This window comes from Pholcus phalangioides, unplaced genomic scaffold, assembly GCF_987345545.1.
Source record: "Pholcus phalangioides strain wild (caught in Gottingen) unplaced genomic scaffold, Ppha-v1.0 ptg000009l_1, whole genome shotgun sequence".
Lineage (NCBI taxonomy): Eukaryota > Metazoa > Arthropoda > Arachnida > Araneae > Pholcidae > Pholcus > Pholcus phalangioides.
In genome coordinates this window covers 19429472-19452852 of record NW_028301602.1, presented here as the reverse complement: position 1 = coordinate 19452852, position 23381 = coordinate 19429472, and the positions used below count along the sequence as shown (strand labels likewise).

Below are 23381 nucleotides of genomic sequence, written 5' to 3'. Positions count from 1 at the left end.
GTGGCGAGACTTTTTAAAGGGGAGATCGGCTCGCATTCGCACCTTGAAGTTGGGATCCACAGAAAACCAACTTCGACTGACCACCGCTGTGGTGACAGTGGGGTTCGAACCCGGGACCTCCCGATGCGAATCCGTCACCCATGACCATTCGACAACTACAGGAGCAAAGTTGAGCCCTGCGGATTTCATAAAATCTTTGATCTTCGGATGCCGTAAATATCGGGACGTTTAGCCATCAGACTGATCCGCACTGAAATTGAAAAATAAAAGGTTCCCTGATGCAAAAAAATCTTCATCTATCTTCAGTACCATTCGCTCAATCGTTAAGTCAAAACCGTCATGATTGTTACAGCCGTCCTGATCTCTCCATCGTGTGGATGAGAATGAGTTCACTTTCATAAAGAAAAGTGAGTGGTTTCTTATGTTTTAATTATTTCGGCACCTTTTACAAGCGAATAATGAACATTGGAAACATCGTTTTATCAACTTATAAAAATTGATAACGTTATTATTATTTGAATTTGAATTGACTTTCTCCTTGAAAGGTCGAAAAAAAGTGCCTTGGGATTTTCAGTCTCCAAGTAAACGTTGGTCTCATATTTTTAACTTAAAATTTAAAGCAACGTCATGTTATTCAACCATGATTTGGGGAACAGCTACAGTATAATCTATTTTAGCGATGTATTGGCGATTTTTTTTCTTTGGCGAGAAAAACGCCCGTAAGCATGAATGGAACAGCTTCGATATAGGGGACAGGTTGGTGATTTTTGGCGACTTTTTTTTCGGCACCAAATATGTCTGATGACCCCATCAAAAGTCGTCAAGGCCGTTAGACACATTACGAGCGCCGAAAAAAAAAAATCACCAGCATAGAAAACAATATGAAAAATATCATGAAACACAAGAGAAATGGAAACGTAAATAACAGCTGAATCGAGCGAGCATAAAAATGCTAAAACCAACAAGCATAATTATAATAAAAAAATAATTATAGATGAAAACCCGGACTCTCCTTCCGGGAATCCAGGTTCTTATAAATAAACAACGGTCCTGCATGATGTATAAATAAATATATTCTATGTATTATAAATTAAAACCCGGACTCTCTTTCTGGGAATCCGGGTTCTTATAAATAATCAACGGTATAAAATAAATAAATAAAATAAAAAGGATGCAGGGGCATCCTGCATGTGGAAAAGAATAAATATTGGAAAATATTAAAGGTACAACCTGAGGGAAAATATATCCAAAATAATTCGGAATTCCAATAATTCCAATTAATCCGACACACACACTACATCATATATACGGAAGGAAGAGAAAATATGAGGAACTATCCCAACGGTTTTTCAAAACGCCGCGGCTATAAGGTGACGTCATTTGGAAGAAAAAGAGAGAATATAATGGAAAAAAGAGAAAACCAGTTTGAAAATGGCAGTAAAACCCGTTTGAAAGACACGCTAGGAACACGGAAAAACAACCACCAGCGCCACTGCCTCGCAGAATTCTTCGAATATTCTGGAACAACGACAACCCAGCAGAACGACAAACCAGAGCGCGCCAACGATGGCAACTTATCGCCGGAAAAAAGTCGCCAATTTGGCGTGTCCCCTATATCGAAGCTGTACCGTATCGTTGTAGGCCTGTTGCTTTGTGTGGCGAGACTTTTTTAATGGGAAGATCGGCTCTCACATTTGTGCCTCGAAGTTGGGAACCACAGAAAACCAACTTCAGATGACCACGACCACTGCTGTAGTGACTGGGTTTCGAACCCAGGTCTTCGCAATGGGAGTCTGTCACTATGACCACTCGACCACCTGTAAGCATGACTAGAAGTGAAACAGAGTCATGCTTTTGAACGTTTTTCCTTGCTAAAGAAAAGAAATTCACCAAAAAGGAATGACTTAAAACGATAAAAAAAATGATTAGAAAAAAATTGATTTAAAAAATGAAAGAAAAGAATAATAAAACAACAATAAAAGATTAAGCTTGTGGCAAGCGTTCTGTAATCTAGGTACATGCCAATGTACAATACTTGGCTATATGTAGTAGCTGTATCAAAATAGCTCTATGTGGTGTCATGCCAGATTGTGACACCAAGCAAAAGAATTAAAAGTCGTGTTTTTATTTTCAAAAATAAATTTAAGATCGAATGAATTAAATAAATTAATCAGGTATTTCACCATTACTCACAAGAGACACAAGGATAGAGAATTATCCCAAACCATGAACGTGGTAAGATGGTTAACACCAGCCCTGTACCCCAATCTCGCCACATTCGTGGCTTGGGTGCAACCCCTTCTGCCAAGGGGCTATTCGAGTATTGCATCAACAGATATATAGTAGTTTTGCCCCCCCCCCCAACAAAATGTTATCAAATATTTCATGAGAATAGTAAAAAAAATACGCCAAAAACGTTTGTTTCGTTTTAACATCCCACTTATTCACAAACCAGTCTCTGTGACAGCTTTTCATCATAGAAGAAATTGTTTTCATCAGTAGTAGTTTCTTTTGCTTGTCTCTAAATCATCGCAACTTGTTTTCTTGTCTATGTCATACAGGAGCACAGAATGCAGAAGTCGGGTGGTGATCCACCATTCATAGAAAAATGGTATAATTAGCATGGGTAGCAGGGCGAAAGAATATAGACAATCCTCCCGATCACCATGCGCACCTTTTGAGAACCACCTCTTCTATCCCCCATCCACCGTTCGAAAAGCATGGATCCAAAAAGCACAGGTATCAGCAGTATCAGCACTTGATAAACAACACAAAACAAGCATTCCTCAGAAACAAACTTCACATTAGGTTTGCAATGCATACACATACATTCCGACATGCATCCATTCATTAGAAATTCCATAGAGGAATATGAGCGAGGCGCATGTGCGGTTTAGTAGTAGGGCCAGAGCAACGCGGGAAACAGAAGTACACGAAACATTGGTTTAAAATATGAACATTCTATAACAATGCCAAACTAACTCACCAAAACTCACAATATTCTCTGTCATAATAAACACTATTTTCTAGTAAGAGGTACAAAAAGAAAAAATGATTGTGAGAATCATTTTGGCTTCCGACGAAATTGCTATCGAAAATCTTCAGATCATGACTGGTACCATGATTAAGTGTTCCAGTAGGTTCACAAAGCTTGTGCTAGTCACTGCTTAGGTTTTACATACCAGTAATATCAGGAACAACCATCAGTGCAATTTAAAGCATTTTTGCGTGGCACAGGCCTACATATTGATGCTTGTAATTTAGGTGGCAACTTTTTTTTTCCATGCATTAAAGCAATCCCACTTAAGGCTTGGCTGGTCTTTTCATCGCTATTTGGAAGTTCTCCTGATAATTGACCTGTACCTGCATTGCCAGTGGTACCACGGATTCTGTAATTGTCTGAATACTTTATAATATTTTGTATGAAACTAAAATTCTATCTGTACGTGCTCTCCAGTGAATGTAATCATTTCCTTATGTTTAAACTATGAAAAAATTTATTGTCATGTTTATATTTTTCCCATAGGTTTTTTGTATATTGCCATGGGATTAATCGAGCATAAATTGAGGGTATTCATTCGAACCTACTTCAAGCCGATTCCTTATCATGTCGCTGAGAAAGGAAAGATGATCACTATTGGTGCCTATTTCCTCTCTGCTCTCACCCTGTTCGTTTATACCATGAAGGAATATTTCGAAAATCATGACGAGATGAAGAAAACGTATCGAGGACAAGGAATTATAGTCCCACGTAGGTTAATCAGAAATTTTCAATCATTTCAATTATACAGTTGAATCATTATAAGAAAACTCAGAGACCAAAGAAACCACTTTGTTATATAGAGCGAAATGTTTTTGTTAAAGAATTCCAGGATTTTTTTCATTGTTACTATATAAATATATCTGGGGAATTAGAAAACTTTTCGTTAAAATGAGATTTTCACTATAACTGTATATTTGTTAAAACAGGATTCAACTATAGTTAGCATAACCTTGATTATTTGGATGCTGTGTGTGTGTGTGTTTTCTTTATATGCAAGTATGGTTTACGGAATAAAAAAGAACCAGCACTGTATGAGATAAAAACCAAGCTTGGCACTTATTTCAGGTTTTGCCTATTACATTTCACGGAGCTCACAAATGTGAGCAGATGTCGTTAAAAAGTTCTGTCGCAGAGGGCGACAGGTCTACAATGATACTACCATTCAATCATTGCGTGCTATGAAAAAAGACGTGTGAAAGCACCAGCTTACTGAAGAAGCGAATTTTAATAAAAAAATGATAAAGCAACAAAAAACAAATGAGATTCATCAAGCACCCCCAGAAACTGGGGCCCCAGATTCAATTCGCTGAATTTTAGTGGGGCCCACACTGGATATATCTCGGGCTACCGATGACCCAACAAAAATCAATTAGATACATCCAGGGGCCCCGAATTAGAACCTATCAATATTCCCATGGAGCACTGACCTGGAAGCTTGTCGGACACACTCCTGTAAGGGGCCACGAAAATTTTTCATTTTTTTTCCCTTTTGCAACGAATAAAATCCAGGGCCCCACATCCAGTAGCGGGAACACAATACGCTGATTTTTAGTGGGGAATCCAGACTGGATTTATCTCGGTCTTCCGCTGTTGCAAATTGTATAATGTTAAAAAACAAAAAGAATCAGATTCATCCAGAGCCCCAAAATGAAACCTGTAAACATGGGGCCCCGACTTGGAAGCTTGTCGGTCATCCCCCGGTGCGAATGCGTGAAAAATTTTCATTTGTATTTGTTTTACCAACGAATAAAATCCAGGACCACCGACGCAACTACCCGTGCCCGAATTCGCAAATTTTTTGGAGCCACCAGACTGGATATATCTTGTGCTTCCGCTATCGCAAATTTTTCAACGTTAAAGCAGCAAGAAAAGAATGAGATCCATCAAAGGCCCCTGGAAATGAAAACTTTTAACTTTCCCATGAAGATATACGTACAATCCCCCTCCCCCGGGTACCCGACCCTGTGTGTTGGGAGCACTGTTGTTATATGTTATTATATATTATACATATACATACCTCTCGGCATGACCCCCCCCCCCCACAAGGGCAGGCCTACTTGCCCAGAGTTAAATGAATACTTGCCCCAAAATCGTAACCGACTTCCGTAACACAAAAACGTAACAGATTTCCGTCACTCAAAAACTTCACCCACTTCCGTCACTCGGTTGCTTAGCAACAGGCCCTTTTCGAGTTTGTGATTTTATATTATAGAGTAGATATATATATATATATATATATATATATATCACCAAGAAGCGTGAGAAGCAATGAGTAGCCAACTGTTGTCATTTTTAATCATTTTTCACAGCTTTGATAATTATACTCCACCACTAATTTTTATGCGTTCCTGGGTGAGATGAATGTCATAACTTTTTGAGGATGACAATTTAGGACCCTTTCCTTGTAAGTTCTGGCACAGATTTTGCCCATTGTTTCCTGACTCCAACAGCTGACATTCCAACTCATCCAATGGGATTTATGTTTATCTTGTGATCATAAGTGTTTAAACTGAAACAGGTTCTTGTCTAAATGAAATGTTGCTGCAGTGTGGACCGAGCAGAGTTGTCCATAACGCCACTATATGATGTGATCAAAAGTGTCACGCACAAGAACAAAGTCCATACCAGGAGAAACTGCATCTGACTCACAGATGAGATCCATTAAATTTCAGCTGCGTCCAGGTACTCATGATCAGATGTTGTTAATCAAAATCTAAAGTCTCTCGTAAAATTGCGTCTTTTGTAATCTTTCTTCAAGTGTTTTTTTTTTGTAAGAATATCCTTCTATGTCATTCTGAATAATAATAATAAAACATGATTTTTTTTGTTATCCTTAGCTAATGATCCAGTTAAATTATATGGAGGTAAAGACGTGCGAGTCATAAGATTGAAAAATTTCTCAGAAGTCAGCAGAGAAACAGTGACGTACAAGCAATATGAAAAAGAACGTGATGAAGAAAGAGCAAATTTCGAAGAATTGATCAGCAAGCATAAAAACAAAACCAACGACTAGGTATAAAATTTTCCTCCTACACGTATGCTTTCTTTTATCAATTTGAATATTTACCATTATTGGATCTAATCTTGACTGAAATATAGATACATTGATCAAAATGTCTTATATCTTTGATTAATTTTTAATATATCTTTTTCCACAAAGTCAATTAGATAAATACTATCAGTTCGGAAATATTAAGAATTGCTATAGTCAATTCCAGTGTCAGTATTTCGGCAATTTCATAATAAGCAAAAGTTTTCCTTCTTAAAATAACAATTAAAACTTTTTTAAAATAATAAAGAAATAACTAAAAAGGATATTCCTTTTTTTTAATTTGGTAGCCCCTCGTCATAAATTCTGCCCCATCAAGATATTTCATACTTTTTGTTAGAACTGTTTGTTGTCTGTGAAAAATTAAACATCAGGACGTTTGATAGGGCTAGTGCTCAATGTTTCAACATTAGTAATCAACATCATTAGAGGAGATGGTAAAAAACTGGAATAAATTAAATCCTAATTTGCTCCAGTTTTTGTTAACCACTAGTGTCGAGGACCTCAAGAAACAATGACCTTCAATCCCAAAAATTAACCATTTATCTGGGGATAGATGTGAAAAATCAATAAGTGGTTGTTGAAGTAATCAGTTATTGAAATGGGACGAATATATTTAACTACTATTCAGTATTTTGTTCTTTTGCCAAATAATGCTTAGGTATTTGGCTGAGTAGCTGTGTAAATCAGTGTTTCCTAAAGTGGGCAATGGAAAGGTCCAGCAGGGAGGTAATAGAAGCTCTGGGTTTAGTATAGGATCCTATGGATTGACTTGAGCTGGGGCGGGGGGCGATGAGAAGTAAACATTTTTGAAGGAGGCGAAAAGGAATAGAAAAGTTTGGAAACTATGGTGTAAATCAAAACACAACAAACTCATTTTAAAAGATTATGTTGATTAGAATTTTTCCCACAAATTAAAAATTTACAGATTGTTTCATTGTGTAGTGTGTATCCCTTTCTGTGAAAGTGGTTATGTTAGGGTGAAGTTCTAGGATAAGGAAAACATGAAACTGTGAAAAAATTGAATCCTACTAAAATAAGGTAGAAGTGAGCATGAATTATATACATAAGTTCACTAACTGAAGGAGGATGTACTTTGACAAGACATAAATTGAGCTACTGAAAGAGGCAAAAAAAATACGAAGAGGGAAAATGTGTTTTAAACTTTGATGCATTACTAGTTTAGAGTAAATAATGTTTGGCATTTTCTTGATTAGATGTAAAATTGTAACAAGTGTTGAAAAAACCTGATTCTTTAAGTAATATTAAAATATATCATTTGTGTGTGATTGTCAGTCTCATGACAATAAAAATCAGTTGATTATCATTTTTAATATTTATTTAAATAAATTGTGTAATTAAAATTTGATATTAATCATTTGAAATTACCAATAATTCTATATCTAATTAAAAATACTGATCCTATTTATAATTGTGACAAATTTTAAGAAAACTGATATTCAACCAAAACATTAGCTGCATATTGGTATTCAAAATCATTTGGCTAAATCACTATTTGTCCCATCCCTGGTCAGTTATATCACACTTTTTCAGCATCTACCGATGTGTGTGATATAACAAGGAGTTACTATATTTATTGAAATGGTAAAATACCACAATCATTATTTTCAATGGTGAAAAAAAATTTATGTGCGCTTGTGCTATTGCTATATATACTCTGTATAAATTAATAATTTGTTTGAACATTCAATTTCATTCATTACATGATAGCAGGCATGATGTCATCAACACTTTTTATTTTCTTTTAGCATACAAAAATATCTATACTTTCAAAACACAACATTTCTCATTCATTTATATGTTTTCTTATTCAATAATTCAACACAATGCTTAAGCTCTATCACAACTGTAATGCACTTACAAGCTGCATGAAATAAAAGATGTAAACAGCCAAAAAATATGTACTGTTGGCACAGTTTACACACAACAATCATTTCTCTCATAATAAAATTTGTTCAAGCAATGAATGAATGATTTGTGCAATCAAAATCTATTCTGTTAAATTACAAATATGAAGGCACAATGTGTTAGACTGAAATAGAGGTAATCTAAGTTAAAAATAGACAGTGGCAATTATCTGGCCATTGGCACAATTGTAAGTTTTAAGAAAATCCACCTGAATATTTCAAGAAAAAAGTCTGCATTCACTGTAAATTATTCCTCTTACACCTTAAAAATTTAGAATACACATAAAATATAGAGGGATTTGTTATTTTCTTATTTCAAGTGAATCATGGCTTGAACCCTTAAAAAACTGCTATCTTCTACCGATAATGAATGTAGTAGTCTGCTAGTTACTTTCTGATGATTCACTATATAGGGGAGCAAAATTGTTTACCACGTGTATAAAAAAGCATAAATCATACTACAGTAGAGCATCAATTATCTGAACCAATTGGAGAGTAAGGGTGTTTGGATAACTGATCATCCACAGAAAAAAAATTTGTACCAGTGTAATAGGAGCAATATGAAACATAGAAACAGTCATATTAAATACAAAACTGTATATATTTTGTATCACACGTCTTACAAATAACACAGAAAACTTACTAGCCAAGTTTGACAAGTTCAAAATGGCTATTAAAGTAGGCCTGCACTTTAGGAAAAGAAGTCCGCAATTTTCTTTTGCTTCAGAGCCGAGACTCATTTTTTTTGCCTTTAAATCTCACAAACATTTTAAAGCCAGCAATTTGATAGCATCACATTCTTGTAGTTCTAACCTTCATAGGCAGTGAATGTTTGCCGACTAGAACACTTTTAGTTAACTGATGTTTTGGTTGATCTGTATTCGGATAATCGATGCTCTATTATATTTTTACAGCCAAAAGGTCAATATGGATGGCAGTGCTCACAAAGTTGCTGAATTGTTTAATGTGTACCAGCTTCAAACAACATATAACGATACATTATAACTATGTAACTGCAAAATATAATTCTTTGGTGAACGTAATCATATACTGTGTACATATTTATGCGATTTCATACAGCAAGTTGTCTTCTTTCATTCTTGATGTATTTCTCCATCTCTTTTAGGAGAGCCAGTCTATAAGCTTCATAGCTCATCACAACATGTTCCAGCTCTTGCCTGTACAGACGATTCAACATTGCCTGGAAACAGTCCAATTCTGGTAGCCTGAACAGCTCCCACTGTAAAAAATATATGAAATGTTCATTTGTCATCCTATATTCTTATGTATTAGAAATTTGAATAAAATTTTTAGAGTATTTAATATTTGTTAGAACATGATCACTATCATCCCAAATCCATTTCCCAGAAGCTGTTAAAAATATTAGTTCTGTTACATTGAAGCAGGCAAGTTAATAGTATGTCTCAAAAACCTTAAAGAATAGTTTTCCAGATCAAAATTAAATTTAAAACTATACAGCTATACAACAAATATAAAATTCACCAATATCATAAGGAGAATTCATTTCTCTTAGATTTGGAGATTTCTTGTTTTTTTTAATCAGATGTCTCACGTTTATCGGTTTTCCTATTTCATATAGTTACTGTCTTGTTTCTTTCAAACCGTGTACACCCCAAGCTCTTGTCTGGTGACAATTTTAACCATTGCCCCAGGGAATGACTTTGACTTGATGGGGCCTTGGGCAAACAGGTATTGGAGGACCTCGACTACGGTAAAATGTATCATGAGTCAGAAAATACACATTGTTTTGCAAAGACATTACTGAAGGATACAATAAATTTTGAATGGAAATTTGATATAAATCTCAATATATATATATTTTTTTTCCTCACCTTTCCTATTTCCGAAAGAATTTATCCAAAACCAATTGCTGAGCTGTTTCAGCTTCAATGCACATTAAAGCTAAAGATTACGTATGGTTCTAAGTTTGATATGAATGATGTTACAGGAATTCTCAATGCTGTGTGTTGCCATGGAATAAAGAGGTAAGGCCATACCAGAACTTTAAAAAAATGGTTGAGGGAAGAGATTTGAAAAGCCTTGCTGTCAATGCATTAAAATAATAATTATTATTATAAAGTTTTGAAATTTCTTGTATTTAAGAAAATGCCCTTCTCTGAGGGAATTAGTTCCCATTTCGATTATTAATGTGCTGTTCTAGTCAGTGCCAGTAGTCGAGCTGAATGCTTGATAAAAATGTACACAGCAGGCCATGATTGATTTGGGTGCTGTTGTTGCATTCCTTTTGTGTAGCCAGTTTAGGTTGCAAACCAAATTCAGATTGGTATATTGTCTACTGTTGAGTACATGCCAAAACTAGGGCTGGTCCGATCAATTGTTAATCAGTTAAAAATTTTCACTAAAAGTATGTAAATTAACTTAATTTACTTGATGAGAGCGATTAGCTGTCTTAAATGATGTTCCTCTTCATAGCATTTTAGATAAGTGAGCATGTGTTTAAATATTCTGCAATAATTTCAAATTTTTTGTGATTGGGAAATATAAGTTAAAAGAACTCAAAATTTGAATCTTGAATAAAATGAGGGAGAGGAAACAGCAGGAAGAAAACTTACTTTCAATTTATGATCCAGTTCAGGAGGTGCCTTCGAGTAAACATACAACCAATGTGGAATTTCTACACAAAAAAAGATAACATAAATATGTGATTTTGACGGTTCTATAATTTGTAACTCAATTGAATGTGGCTATTTATTTGGTATACAGGGTGTTTTACACACAAAAATTATCAATCAAAAATTATTCTTAAATGAGAAAAATCAAGCTGTAATTGAACTGCTGCAAAATGATGATTTGGGAAAATATAAAAGTTTAAATTTATGTACAGTGTGACTCTAAATTCATGGGACAAACTTTAAGGTGTGTTATAAGACACTTAAACAAGCATTTTTGGTCATAGAATAAGTGGTTGAATCGCAACAGCAAAGGCATTAGAGGTACTTTTAGAGATTGCACAACAGCATTTTTCAAAGTATGTTCCCTTAAAGTATGTCACCATGAGTTCTGAATAACCCTGACTGACTGACTGAAAGACCTACATTGTCTAACGGAGTGGTGGACTTAATAGCTCACTCAGGAAGTGGTCCCGTGAGGGCTGAATGAAGGAGAAATTACGTGTGTTGTGGTGGAAAGAGTGTGTAGAGATAAAAAAAGAAAGTTAGCAAAGAAGAAATTTGGTATGAAGTACTATTTTGAATCAGTGCCGCTTGCCTATGTCAGCAAAATGGGACATGAAAATCATAAGTAAACTATAGTCCACTTACTTGATCAACTGGGAAAATCTTGAAACCCTGAACATGTCAAGTTATTTTAATATTTCTTAGTTTGGTGGAAGGGAAAAATTACTAAGAGTTCAAAACTTAAGTTGAAAAAAAAAAATTCTAAGTCCAAAAAAATTTAGAGAGAAATGATGTGTGGTGAAATTTTCTCCAAGTCCAGCCAACGAAGTGTCATTGGCTCAAAGTTGACCTGCTTCAGCATTGGCTGAAATAGAGGTTACAGCCATCCAGATTGAGAGATTTTAGAGAGAAATATTTTAGTCTAGAGGGGAAATTTGAAAAAGAGAAAAAATAGAGAGAATATTTATTTTTTAAAATTATTATGCAGTTTTTTTTTCCTTCTGGATTTTTCAGAATTACCCTGTATAACCCAACTCCAAAACAAGTGTCGAAAAAAGGAAATTTTTCAACTTAGTTATATCAAACGGGATTCATACACACATATGATACTCGAAGGAAGCTATGATTTTTTCCCCACTTTTAACAACTTTCTACATATCTATTTTCGGACTAGGTCATTTAAGCATGTAAAAAAAGAAGCAAAAATTTCAAGATTAATAATTTCATTGATATTTCAACAAATTTTCATTTCAATGTCACAGGGTAGATTTTTCTCTTATTATAAAAATAGGAAATTTATGAGAGCAGCATAAAAATTCCATATTTCCTCAAATCATCAATTTATGGGAGTGAAACTATCACACTCAAAATTTTCACTCTCATATTTTCACTTTAATCAACCTACAAAATTTTTTTCTTAGCCAAACACTCCATATAGGTATGTGTAGGCCGAAAGCATTCTATATAGGAGGAAGGGGGAACAGAAAACTGAGCACAATTCTAGCCAATTATTTCCTAAAACTGATTCAAATTGTTTGCCATACCCAAGGAATGGCTAAGCTTATCTTAAAAATCGAACAATGTTTTGTACATATTGGTATACACTGAATCTTAATCAGTTTCACGATTATTGTGAATTCAATATTTTTTTTAATTATTTCACAAAGAATTTGCTGACGGAACCAAGACACTCATTACCAGAGCTAGAATTTTTATGACAAATTTTTTTTATGATTTTGCATATTTCAACATGTTCAATGAAAAGTATCCTTTTCCTAGCCATCTCATTAGTGAAAAACAAAAAATTGAGATGGGTAAAAAGGTGGATCTTGGTATTCAGGACATCATTATGCTCATCCAAGTGATATCACTGATTCCTTCTTCTCTTTCTTCAACCTATGATTAAATGTTTGGGAGTAGACCTGTTGCTACCAGTTGCCTGGTGGTCTCAAGGTGTCCTCTCATTGTCCTTTTAGCCCTTTAATAATAGTGTGGCTGTAAGTTAATTCATCATAGAATCAATTCTGTCCAGGTCACGTAGACAACAAGGCCTCAATATTTTAATATTTTTTGTCGTTTTCTAACAAAATCATAGGCGATGGAGGGGTGTCCATCCCCCACCCCATTAATTTTATTCTTTTAGGTACTGATTCTGTGATATTCATGAGGCAGTTAGTAAACTGAAGAATTTCAGTGCAAACAACAACTATTTTTTTTAAAAATAGTATTAATTGCTTCAATGCAACCTCATTCACACATTATTTCTTTAAAATTAATGTTGCCGAAAATGTATAAAAAGAAAACTGAAGGTGTTTTTTTTTTTTTTTTTTGCTCTACAGGACTTGTTTTTAATTTTATAGGATATATTTTAGCTTTTTTTAGAGCATATATAAATAAAAAAAAATTATAGAGAATTTTATATCAGTTTTTAGGTCATAAAAATCCAAGCCAGACTCATTACACATCACATTTGCTTCACAATGCTAATAAGCTGTATAAAAATAGAAAGATCAAAAAGAGAAAATATTTCACCTTCAGTCAGATATGGATTTGCAGGAACTAACACATTGGGTTGATGGAAATTAGTATGCCTTGGAGGAGGTTGTTTCACCTGACTAAGTAGAGAGGCATGATAAACTAAATTAGTACCAGGACCATATTGTGGTGCACAAGGATGTTCATACTGAGCTTGCCTGGTGATGTGACTGAAAAATAACAAATCAGTTTTGAGACATCAATGTAGATAAAATGTAAGAAAATTTTTTGCAGCAGTAATCACGAACTCAAGATTTTAAGGGAGTCGTCAGCTCTTACAAAAAAATCTAAAAAACAAATCAGATAAATAGGCTCGTTTGCAATCGTAACACATATTGCTTAACAAATTTGAATAGGTTGAACATAAGTCTTGTGTGTGGGAATGGTATATTTAGAAAAATAATTAGAATCTGACAATCGAAATAGCACTTACTTCACATAATATATACCATGGTCTGGAGATTCGATTCTTTCCCATCCAGTCGGCAGGCCTTCTTTTTCTAAGGGATGGCTCCAATGAGTGGTTTTTGTATTGTGATCAACATAATACTTTCGTCCTCTCATGGTATAATCCATTGACCATCCTGGTGGTAGAGGTAACTCATCATTTTGTACAAACTGAGCAGGCCTGTAAGCAACCAGGGGCAGAGAAGGAGATGTCACCGAAACAGCAATATTTGGTGTGACTTGCGGATAAGATTCCAAGTTCATAGGTGGAACATTACCAGCAGGGGGGTGGTGAATGGTACAGCTATTGGCCAGAGACTGTTGAACACGTGTAGTTGCTAACATTGCTGGCGTATAAGGCAATTGCAATGCAGAGCTTGTAGCAGGATGTGCATATATTTGGGCTAAATCAGGAAAGAAAAAGGTTTGCCATTATTATTGTCAGATACAAAATTTTTATTTAATGAGAGGTATCTGGCATTGAGCTAAATCTCATGCATGCTCTGTTACATTAAACCTTGGTATCAAGAAGAAATCTGGATAAACACTTGGAAAGCAATGATAGATGATACCTTCTCTTATGCTCAAAAACTAACAGGCTTGTTACTATCAGATCATTCAGCCTCACTTTTGCTAATAAGTGTTTGGCAAGTGCCTATTTTTGAAACTTGAAAATTTTAAAAGTACAGTGAAAGCCTAACTTACATCAGACTTGTTCCAAGACTAATGATGTATGTGGAGGTAAATTTTTCTACTGATAAATGTCTCTCCTCCCACCTTAGGTGAAGTTAATGTGTAGATCTTTATTCTTTTTCATCTATTTGACTTAATTACTCTCATGGGGAAATATTTTCATTCTAAAAATGTGACATCAAGAGCCACCAAGATTTGCTAAAAGTGCATCTCATTTAAAAGAAAAAAATCAGGACGAGACAATGTAAATGCAGGGTGACATAAGTTGGGGTTTTACTGTACAAAGAAAATATTTTCTTATAATATTTAAATCAGGGGTGGTAAACCTGTGGCATGTCATGGTATTAAGTATTTATTGCTCCCCCACTTCCTTCCCCCCATGTATGTAGAGTATGTTATTATTACTTAGCTCATTTTCTTTTGCTTTTACTGTGCTTTTTTTTTCTTCCCCACAATGTATAAGTGCAACCAGCCTTTTGTGGGTGTAAATAAATGAGTGTGGATATTATGCAAAATTGAACATATTTTTGTACCTTTAGGTGCTGAAGTTTTTAATAAACAGTAAAAAAAATTTAGTTAAATTCAAAAATTTTGTGACACTATTTTTTTTTATATTGAGCAATCCTGTACATGCAGAACATCTTGCAACCCTAAATGAAAGCAAAAATAAGAACGAGTGGCATGCATGAGATTTGTGGACTTGATAGCGGAACAGGCTAAGAAGAATTTAGCTGCCACTTGTATAAATTAACGGGGAAAGAAGTTTTTCATAGTCATGCAGTACTAGTCAGCTATATAGTCAACTTCAGTATAAATTGAACTAAATAACAATGGACAAATACAATAAATACCAGATATATGGTTGGCACTACCAGATGCAGTTGCAGGTTGAAACTGGTTGTTCTTCACCATCACTTTAGATGTCATCTGCGGAGCATATTGCTGCCGAATCTGCTGATGGTACATATGGATCTGAATGTTCTCATCTGAGTGGTAGAATGCTTCCTGGGATTTATATCCAGGAGTATTAGAGATTCCACAGAAAGAATTCACTTGCTGTTTCTCGCTTTCATTAACATCTAAGATTTAAAAAATAAATTAAATTACATTCAATAATTAAATTGTGATGATCAGTATGCAAAAAATATAATGCATAAATGGGAAATACAGTTGTAACTACACAGTACACATTTTTTATAAACTAGTCCTCTGGTCCACATAGAGACGTAAAATTCTCAAGAATAATCTTTAGGAAAATATTCTCTGGAAGGCCTACTAGTATAAATAACTTGAGAATGTTCTTGTTATATTCTTGATGAGAACTATAACTTGATTCTCCAGTTATTTATAATAGTTCTTCCAGAAAATACTCTCAACAATTATAATAAATAACTTCCATAAATTTACTTGTGAATATTTTGTGGAAGGACTATTATAAATAACTTGAGCATAGCTTAATAACAAAGCTTTATAAGAATTGCTCCCTCTGTCACTCAATTTTGACTTTATTTTCTGCTTTGAATGTATTTCTGAAGTTTATCTAATTTTAAAAAAAAATTTAATCTTTAAAAGTTTTAAAAATTTTGATAAAAACTTTTGGAAACTTTCACTACGACCAAGAATATTCTCAAACTAAAAGTTGTCATTATAAAGTGATTATGATAAAAAAAAATTGTCCTGTGTTTTAAATGTTTCCAGCAATAAAAACTAAACTATATTTCATAATATGAATGAAATTAGTAACCTTTTTTGTTGTAAATATTCTCCATTATTCTCCAATTTTCACTTCCAGGAGAATATTCTCATTCAATGAGAACAGTCCCATCTCACATGTCTAGGTCCACAATAATATGCTATTTCTTTATGGAATGCAGGGTTCATACTCATTTTCGTAAAAAAATTTCCCTGACTTTTCCAGTCAAATTTTCAAAAAATTCCAGGTTTTTCTTTTAAATCAAAAAATTGATATAAATTAATAAAAATTTAGAAAAATTAATTATATTATAAAATTATTTATATTAATTATAAAATCAATAATTTTAATTACAATATCATAATGACATCATAATCGTAGATTTTTTTACACGCATTTATGCTTTTCAAATACACCTGATGGAGAAGAAAAATGGAACACAATTAAGAAATTAAAGATTTCCCTTTTCGGCAATTTCAATGCCCACAAGATTTAAGCCTTTACAGTTGTTTCCTTTGTGACATAATTAGTCAAAGATGTAGTTGGTTTCACTGCATCAAAATTCTTTACAGTTGGCTTGCACTCGCGTAAGCGCTAGAACCGAGAAGCTACGCAGGGGGTTGTTCACTGAACTCTGATTTGACGTGCTTGGCATAGTTCTGGATAACTTATCTGCCCATGTGGCGAGTTTAACCGCAAAGCTGCCACCATGCTTTATACGGGTCATTTTTGACTGCTTCGATCCAATCAGCCTACTGACGATCCGCTCAGACAAGTTTTCTTACAACATATTGTTTTCAAATAAAAATACCCACGTGGAAAATCAAAACATACCCGTGCGTCATCTGTCCCCCTCCCTAACTGAAGTCAACTTACGAAATTATCGTAACTGAAGTCAACTTACGAAATTATCGCAACTGAGCTTTGCACCCATGGCTTTCTACGATGCGTAGTTATGATGTTTCTGGGGAAGCACTAGACAAGTTACGATAAAGTCGTAGCAATACGCTTTTCCAAGCGGACTTACGAAATTCTCGTTCCTCCTTGGCAGTATTTAATGTTTTTTGCGTTATATCGCAATATTTTACGGATTATCAATATTTACGATGTTATCGGAATTCCCTTTTTCATCCCGACGGATTTTTTTTTCCTCATTATTATTTTTGATCAATCTTTTTTCCCGATCAGACGACAATCGTGACGATTTTCCAGGTCGTTGTCTGAAATTTCCAGGTTTTAAAGCAAAAATGGGTCATTTTCCCTGATTTCCCTGACTTTTTTTAGTAAAAAATTTTTTCCCCTGACTTTTCCAGGTTTTCCCTGACCCATACGAACCCTGGAATGACTTTCCCACTTAAAAGCCTTCAATTTTAAAAATTAATTGTTAAAATCTGTTTGAGTTGATTAAAACAAGCATTGACTGTAATTCTCATAAACATGCTTATATCTTCATAATGATATTTGAAAGGAAGGGGGGGGGGAGAAAAAATGTTGACAAACAATAAAATGCAACACAATCAGAAAATGATTTAAATACCTCCATGGACATAAAACAGGAAACTTCTACTCACCATCCATAATTTCTGTGACTCTGTTTTCAGGTGGAAGCTCAGGAGTCCTAACAAAATGGTTCACATATATATGGGAAGAGAATCTTGGAAGGTCAGTTGCATTATTAGTTAGCTGCCTTGCAGAAGCACCGTCGATCATGGCTACCGAGGGACCTGCATGTGCAAGAGAGTCCAAGGCACTTGAATGAAGCCTATGTGAAAACAAAAATTAAATAAATAAAATATTCAGAGTTTCACCAAACTCTATAACAAAAAAAAAAATCCTAATTTTATAAATTATATATAAATATTTATCATTAAGGCTTAAAAGTTTATCATTGAAATTGGGGGAGAAATTATGAAAATTACAAAACTTTTCATTTAACCCAGGAGAACTCACTAGGTTTGCTAGTGCACGAGAACTCGCACTCGTTGACAGAATGTGACAAACTGATCCTTACCATCACTTGAAGCACACTGATTATCAAGACAAGACTGGAAACTCCTGCCTTCTTTAGTTTTGAGCGGGAAACAAAATATTTCACAGCGCGAGAGAAAATCCAATGCAGTGTTATCCCGGGTTAAGGTGATTGTAAAGTTTGTTGTAACTGATTTCCATACTTTGGAGGTTTACTATAACCAAGGTTGGGTTTTGTCAAAAACTGGTTTAAACCATCAAAAACCTAAATAAATGTTTGTGAATAATATTTCGAACACAAAAGGTTGATATGAGAAACTTACTTTTTTTTATACATTTTCATTTCTGAACACTAATTTATTATAATTATTAAAACAAAATATTGATTATAATTTGAAATTTTGAATTTTTCAACATAGAGAAGAGTCTAGAACAGATTATATGTAATTTTGTGGTCTATTTTATCTGAACTATGACCTGTGTTCAATTTACTAAATGAAATAGAGCTATTTATTCAAAATATGTGTGATAGGGCATAAGCATTTGGTTTTTGGCTTCAGAAACCAACAAAAACTTATTTACTTACATATTAAAACAATCTCAAATTTATTGTCAATGTTGTCAAATAGTTCTTTTCTGATAGATAAGTTAAATAACAAAAAATAGCTTACTTTTATACAGATTAAAGTATTTTATATTTTTAATTACTGTATACTTACTGTGAATAATAAAATATCTATTTTATTGGCTTAGGTTGTATAAATACAGAGTTTTAAAGAGTATTTTCGATCAAAGCAGAGCTGTCTGCACTTGATATCCAAAGCATTGTTTTGAACGTTTAGATACATCTTCAATTGGAAAACCATTGCAATATAAATGATAGTAAATATACCATGTAGTAGTCAAACTTAGTCATTCTTATTATTGTGCTTAGAATAAGTTACAGGAGTTTCTTAAACATCATATGGTCCAACAGTTTAGTATTTTGATTGCTAGATACATTCTCATGTTACGCACAATAAAGGTATTGTTTCAAGTATCAGTGATTATCTAGATAATTTAATAACAACAAAAATCAATATTGCATTTTTGGCATAAAAGAACTCTTAAACACCTAGGCTATATGTTATGAAAAGAGTACAGCAGATGGTTTATATCAATACACATATATAAGCAGTTGAAGAAATTTTGGAAGGTTGAGAATCTCATCTTGAATTGAAGAACATTGAATCATTCCATAGTTTTTCCCATCAGCATTTATGCTATGTTCTATTCAAATTGTATATTTTGCAAGAAAAAATACAAATATCTTATCCAAAATAATTCTGTAGACAGCAGAATATTATTTTATAATCATATTAAGTATTTATTATTTGTATAATGTAGTCACTTTAAACATTACATGCAATCAATGTGTATATTTTCAACGAGGTGTTTGAGTTTTTGACGACCATCAAAAACCTGCCAACACTGACTATAACCACATATAAAATAATATCACAACATTGTCATCAAAGAAGGAAAGTATTCATAATATTAAGAGATTTGTGTTACACTAGGTGTGTACAAAATTGGTTAAATACAGTGATAACTTGGTTAACAAATGCCTCAGCTAAAAATTTTTTGGCTAATAAAGATTTTTTTTGTGATTATTTTCTTACTCAGTTAATGGATGCAGATTCAACTGATGAACATTTTTGTTGGCATGGATGGTTGGTATAGCGCTAATATAAAACAGCCATGTCATGAGCTGCATTTTAGCACCAATCATCACAACAGAACTACTGTCACTCAAGCCTGATTAATTCTTGTTCACCTTGGGATCTTTATCCAGATATACCTAAGATTTTTGTCATCCGGGGCAAACATGATTCTGCCACCCCCACAACTTTAAAATTAAATAATTTTATAACGCAGTATTCTTTGTTCCTACCTAAAATTGTCGCCTGGGACAGTCCCCCCCCCAGTCACAGCCCTGGATGAGAGTAGGAAAACTGAAATTTTCCCCCCACAAAATCTTGATGAATTAAAATTTCACATACGCCACAGCAGACTACACAATGATGTTTTTTTACAAAATAGTGAAATTTGCATCTGCAGGTTAAACACTGCCACAAATTATGTGCAAGAAATTATGATAATGTATAATTACACAATTGTAATCATTACCTAACAACACTACTGCTCTGAACATTCGCTACAGCAGTACTACTGCCACTAATAACTGTACAAGAAGGCACAAAGTGAGCAGCTGATGTGACTGGGCTATTTGGATAACTCGTTACGACTCCTCTATGAGCTCCTATCGTGATGACACTACCCTGAGATGAGGCATGGTTAGATGAACTTGATGGACGCACAGAAGGACCGATATCTTGTCCAGGTGACTGAGAGACTGAAAGAACAGACTTCGCAGATGCAGGGTTCTGGCTCTGTGATGCAATGGCACATTTCCTTGCAAGACTGTTTGGCTGATGTGGTGAAAATGCATCTTCCCCACCAATGTCGATTATACTTTTCCGAGGCTGCTGAGAATTCTTTCGATTCGGCTGGTGGTTGATTGTTGTCCACACATTTATTACTGAAACAAGAGAAGAGACTAAGTAAAGCAAAATAATGCTCTCGAACAACTGTAAATTGTTTGAGACAGTGATTTTGAAAAGTCTCTTTAGCAACTACAGTCAACACCGCTTATCAGAATAATGAATAATTATCATTCGGGTATTGTTATCACTTTTTCAAAGAACATAACAGAGTACAAGATTCATCGAAAGACTGGTTATTTGTGGAGATGAAGATTACAAGGAAGAAAATTCATCACTGCCCCCACGGGGACTCCAACCCCGGTCTCTCGCTTGCTGGATGAGTGCTCTACCATCTAAGCTATGGAAGCAGATAGAATATTTCAACCTTGGAGCATATATATATGTTGAAAGGCATCGTACATAAGGTAGGCCTATGCATAACAGAGTATATCATAAACACATGGGGGGAAAAATTGTTTTTAGTTATCGGGACTTTGGATAATGCTATCATATTTTTCTCCTCAATTATTTTTTTTTTGTGCATTTTTAAGCTAAGGTCTAATCAAACTTTTTTCCCATAAGTTATCATTATCAGGTTACAAGACTATGTAGGAGACAGAAGCAGATTAAAGTTGGTTCAAGCCCTGGGCACAAAAATATTGAGCCCCCAATTAAATAGGAAAATTTTTAAAATCTAGGTTTTTCGGGGCCCTTAAGAAATCGGGACCCACTGCATACGTTCGCTGTTAAATCCACCTCTGATAGAAGATGTTCTCTGATGCCTCCCTGGTCAACAAACATTTTCGTACATAATGTCAGTTCGTAGTATTCGCTGTGATCCATATACGTGTAGAGCTGCTTTTGAAATGGCCTTTGTGTACTGAAGGCAAACGTATGAAAATAAATAAAAAAGTCCTTTCCTTCAGTTCTTGATCAGTTTCTTTCAGTTGATCAGATCCAAATTTATTTTTCTGAGGGACTTTCCCAATGTATTGGGATCTAATGAAATGTATATTTAAAAAAATGCCTCACAATGTCTGAATAACAAAAATGCAGATATTAGGTCAAATAAAAAAATCCTGTTTTAAAACAGAATGAAAAAATGCATTTTTTGACCATTTTGCAAGCAATTATGTGGGAGAGAAAAACTGACTTGTCCTGTTTCACTCCCATACTCATTTACCATATACTCCCGTTCCATTAAATAGGATGTATGATCACAGTACAGTCGTCCCTCCGTATTCGCGGGAAACTACCGCAAACAACCCAAACCGTAAAATTCTGTTCTTTAGCCATCTCATTTTTACAGTATCTGTTTTGTGTGGAAGAAGTAGAAGGTAAGGGGTCCGGTGATTCAAGGCGATGCTTTCTGGAAAGAACAATGTAATGTCTGTTAGTCTTTTTTTCTAAAAATTCCAGTTAATTTGTTGGAGTACACCAATAAGGCTTCCTTTACCCATTTTTCTACACATGAAAAACATACCATATGTAGATAGGTCTATTACATGAGAAACAATCCATTGCCGATTAAAACTCACGGAGCCTTTGGTCTGCTGCTCACAATAAACTTGTCTGCTAATTTTCAGGATTCGCAGATTAAACAATGACGGCTACAGTTTGCAAGTTATGGAATGTGTAACTTGCATATCTTTCATATTGCACCCACAGAAAAACACTTTTTACATGAGACATGTGGATCAAGACATATATGGCGACAGGTGTAGCTACAGCAATGGATGATCCAATTTTACATTCTCATTCCATGATACATTTGACTGTAGACTCATTGATGCCATAATAATGAGAAACCACAACAATGAAGGTAACCTTCGTGATATAGAAGGATCAGTTAAAGCGTGAATTCTGTCCCCGCTCCCCATACCAGTGACCCTAGGCTGCTCCTCCCCCCAGTTGTGGTCTATGTGCTAAAGACGGATGTTCCTAGGAGCACTCAGTGCATTAACCGAATAGGACCATTTCAAATCGGCCGAAACTTATAACTTTATCGTGATATGCATTTGTATTTTCCTAGCATGGCCAAGGCCAACTCAACTTATCAGTCGGCTATGGCATGGTGCGTCAGCTGTTCTGTTATGTGCATACTCGGATCTGAAAGTAAGGGGGGAGGTAAACCAACAAAAATAAAGGGAAGGCTTGCAAATCTGCAACCCACACCACATTCAACTCCTCCAGAAGTATTCTGCCAATTACGTTGGACATAAAGAGCTGGCGTGTTGCAACTCTGATGGAAAACAGTCATACTGCTTTTCTTATTGGTGAGTGGACGTCTTGTTGCTGGGGGGATTCACGTTGCATGGATAAGACAAACGTTTGCACACAGTAGTTTTTAAAATGAAACACTTAAATACTAATTGTCTAGTAAAAACGCTTTGGCCATGTGAATAAAACTCTTACTTGGCAAATCTGGAGGAGTGTCTTTCTTGACATACTTTCCAGCAACACCATCACTCAAGTATTTCAAGTCTTTTTTCTTTGATGACAGCATCGCCATTCAGTCTTACAAGCAATCGCAACTGCAAATATTCAAAAAATGCTATGATACATATGCATATGTTTCAGTATAACAATATTAATGAATATGTGGATAAAAATGAAACTGTTTAAAAAGAAATCTATAATTACTGGTTGGGAAAAAAACTAATAATCCAACCTCGGATACTTGGTTAGCTTTTGTGAAAGAGGAAATGGGTTAGTAAGTTTTGTGTCCATCGCTGATTACATAAATAAATGTGAAAGTTAGGATGTTTACCCTCGGTAGCGTACTAACAACAAACAAAAACATCACATGGAATTTCAGATGTGGTGATGGTGACAAGTACAGG

The 23381-nt window shown here is 34.7% G+C and overlaps 2 protein-coding genes across 4 annotated transcripts; one reads left to right on the top strand and one right to left on the bottom strand.

Moving 5' to 3' along the window:
- The first annotated feature begins 345 nt into the window (after positions 1-345).
- LOC149082197 (uncharacterized) lies at positions 346-9343 on the top strand. Its single transcript, XM_089235704.1, has 4 exons — positions 346-407; positions 3527-3751; positions 5881-6056; positions 9147-9343. Exons 2-3 carry the CDS (start codon positions 3544-3546, stop codon positions 6054-6056), a joined length of 384 nt encoding a protein of 127 aa, XP_089091830.1. The 5' UTR covers positions 346-407; positions 3527-3543; the 3' UTR covers positions 9147-9343.
- Positions 7830-23381, bottom strand: sav (scaffold protein salvador). 3 transcript variants are annotated; one of them, XM_089235703.1, is made up of 9 exons: positions 23309-23381; positions 22954-23072; positions 20183-20594; positions 17617-17807; positions 15204-15431; positions 13646-14063; positions 13210-13382; positions 10615-10676; positions 7830-9260 (listed from the first exon to the last, which is right to left on the bottom strand). In XM_089235703.1, exons 2-9 carry the CDS (start codon positions 23048-23050, stop codon positions 9093-9095), a joined length of 1749 nt encoding a protein of 582 aa, XP_089091829.1. In that variant the 5' UTR covers positions 23051-23072; positions 23309-23381; the 3' UTR covers positions 7830-9092. The 3 variants fall into 3 exon arrangements, with proteins under 3 accessions (XP_089091829.1, XP_089091827.1, XP_089091828.1); XM_089235701.1 differs by having other exon boundaries at positions 23182-23378; XM_089235702.1 differs by having other exon boundaries at positions 23210-23360.

Bases quoted from the DNA above. Each gene is read 5' to 3' on its own strand.
- sav (XM_089235703.1), bottom strand. From the start codon at position 23,050: ATGGCGATGCTGTCATCAAAGAAAAAAGACTTGAAATACTTGAGTGAT. The intron at 20,595-22,953 runs GTAAGAGTTTTA...CTCTTGTTTCAG, and splicing joins CACTCCTCCAGATTTGCCAA to TAATAAATGTGTGGACAACA. The intron at 15,432-17,616 runs GTGAGTAGAAGT...TTTAAATCTTAG, and splicing joins AGTCACAGAAATTATGGATG to ATGTTAATGAAAGCGAGAAA.
- LOC149082197 (XM_089235704.1), top strand. From the start codon at position 3,544: ATGGGATTAATCGAGCATAAATTGAGGGTATTCATTCGAACCTACTTC. The intron at 3,752-5,880 runs GTAGGTTAATCA...TGTTATCCTTAG, and splicing joins ACAAGGAATTATAGTCCCAC to CTAATGATCCAGTTAAATTA.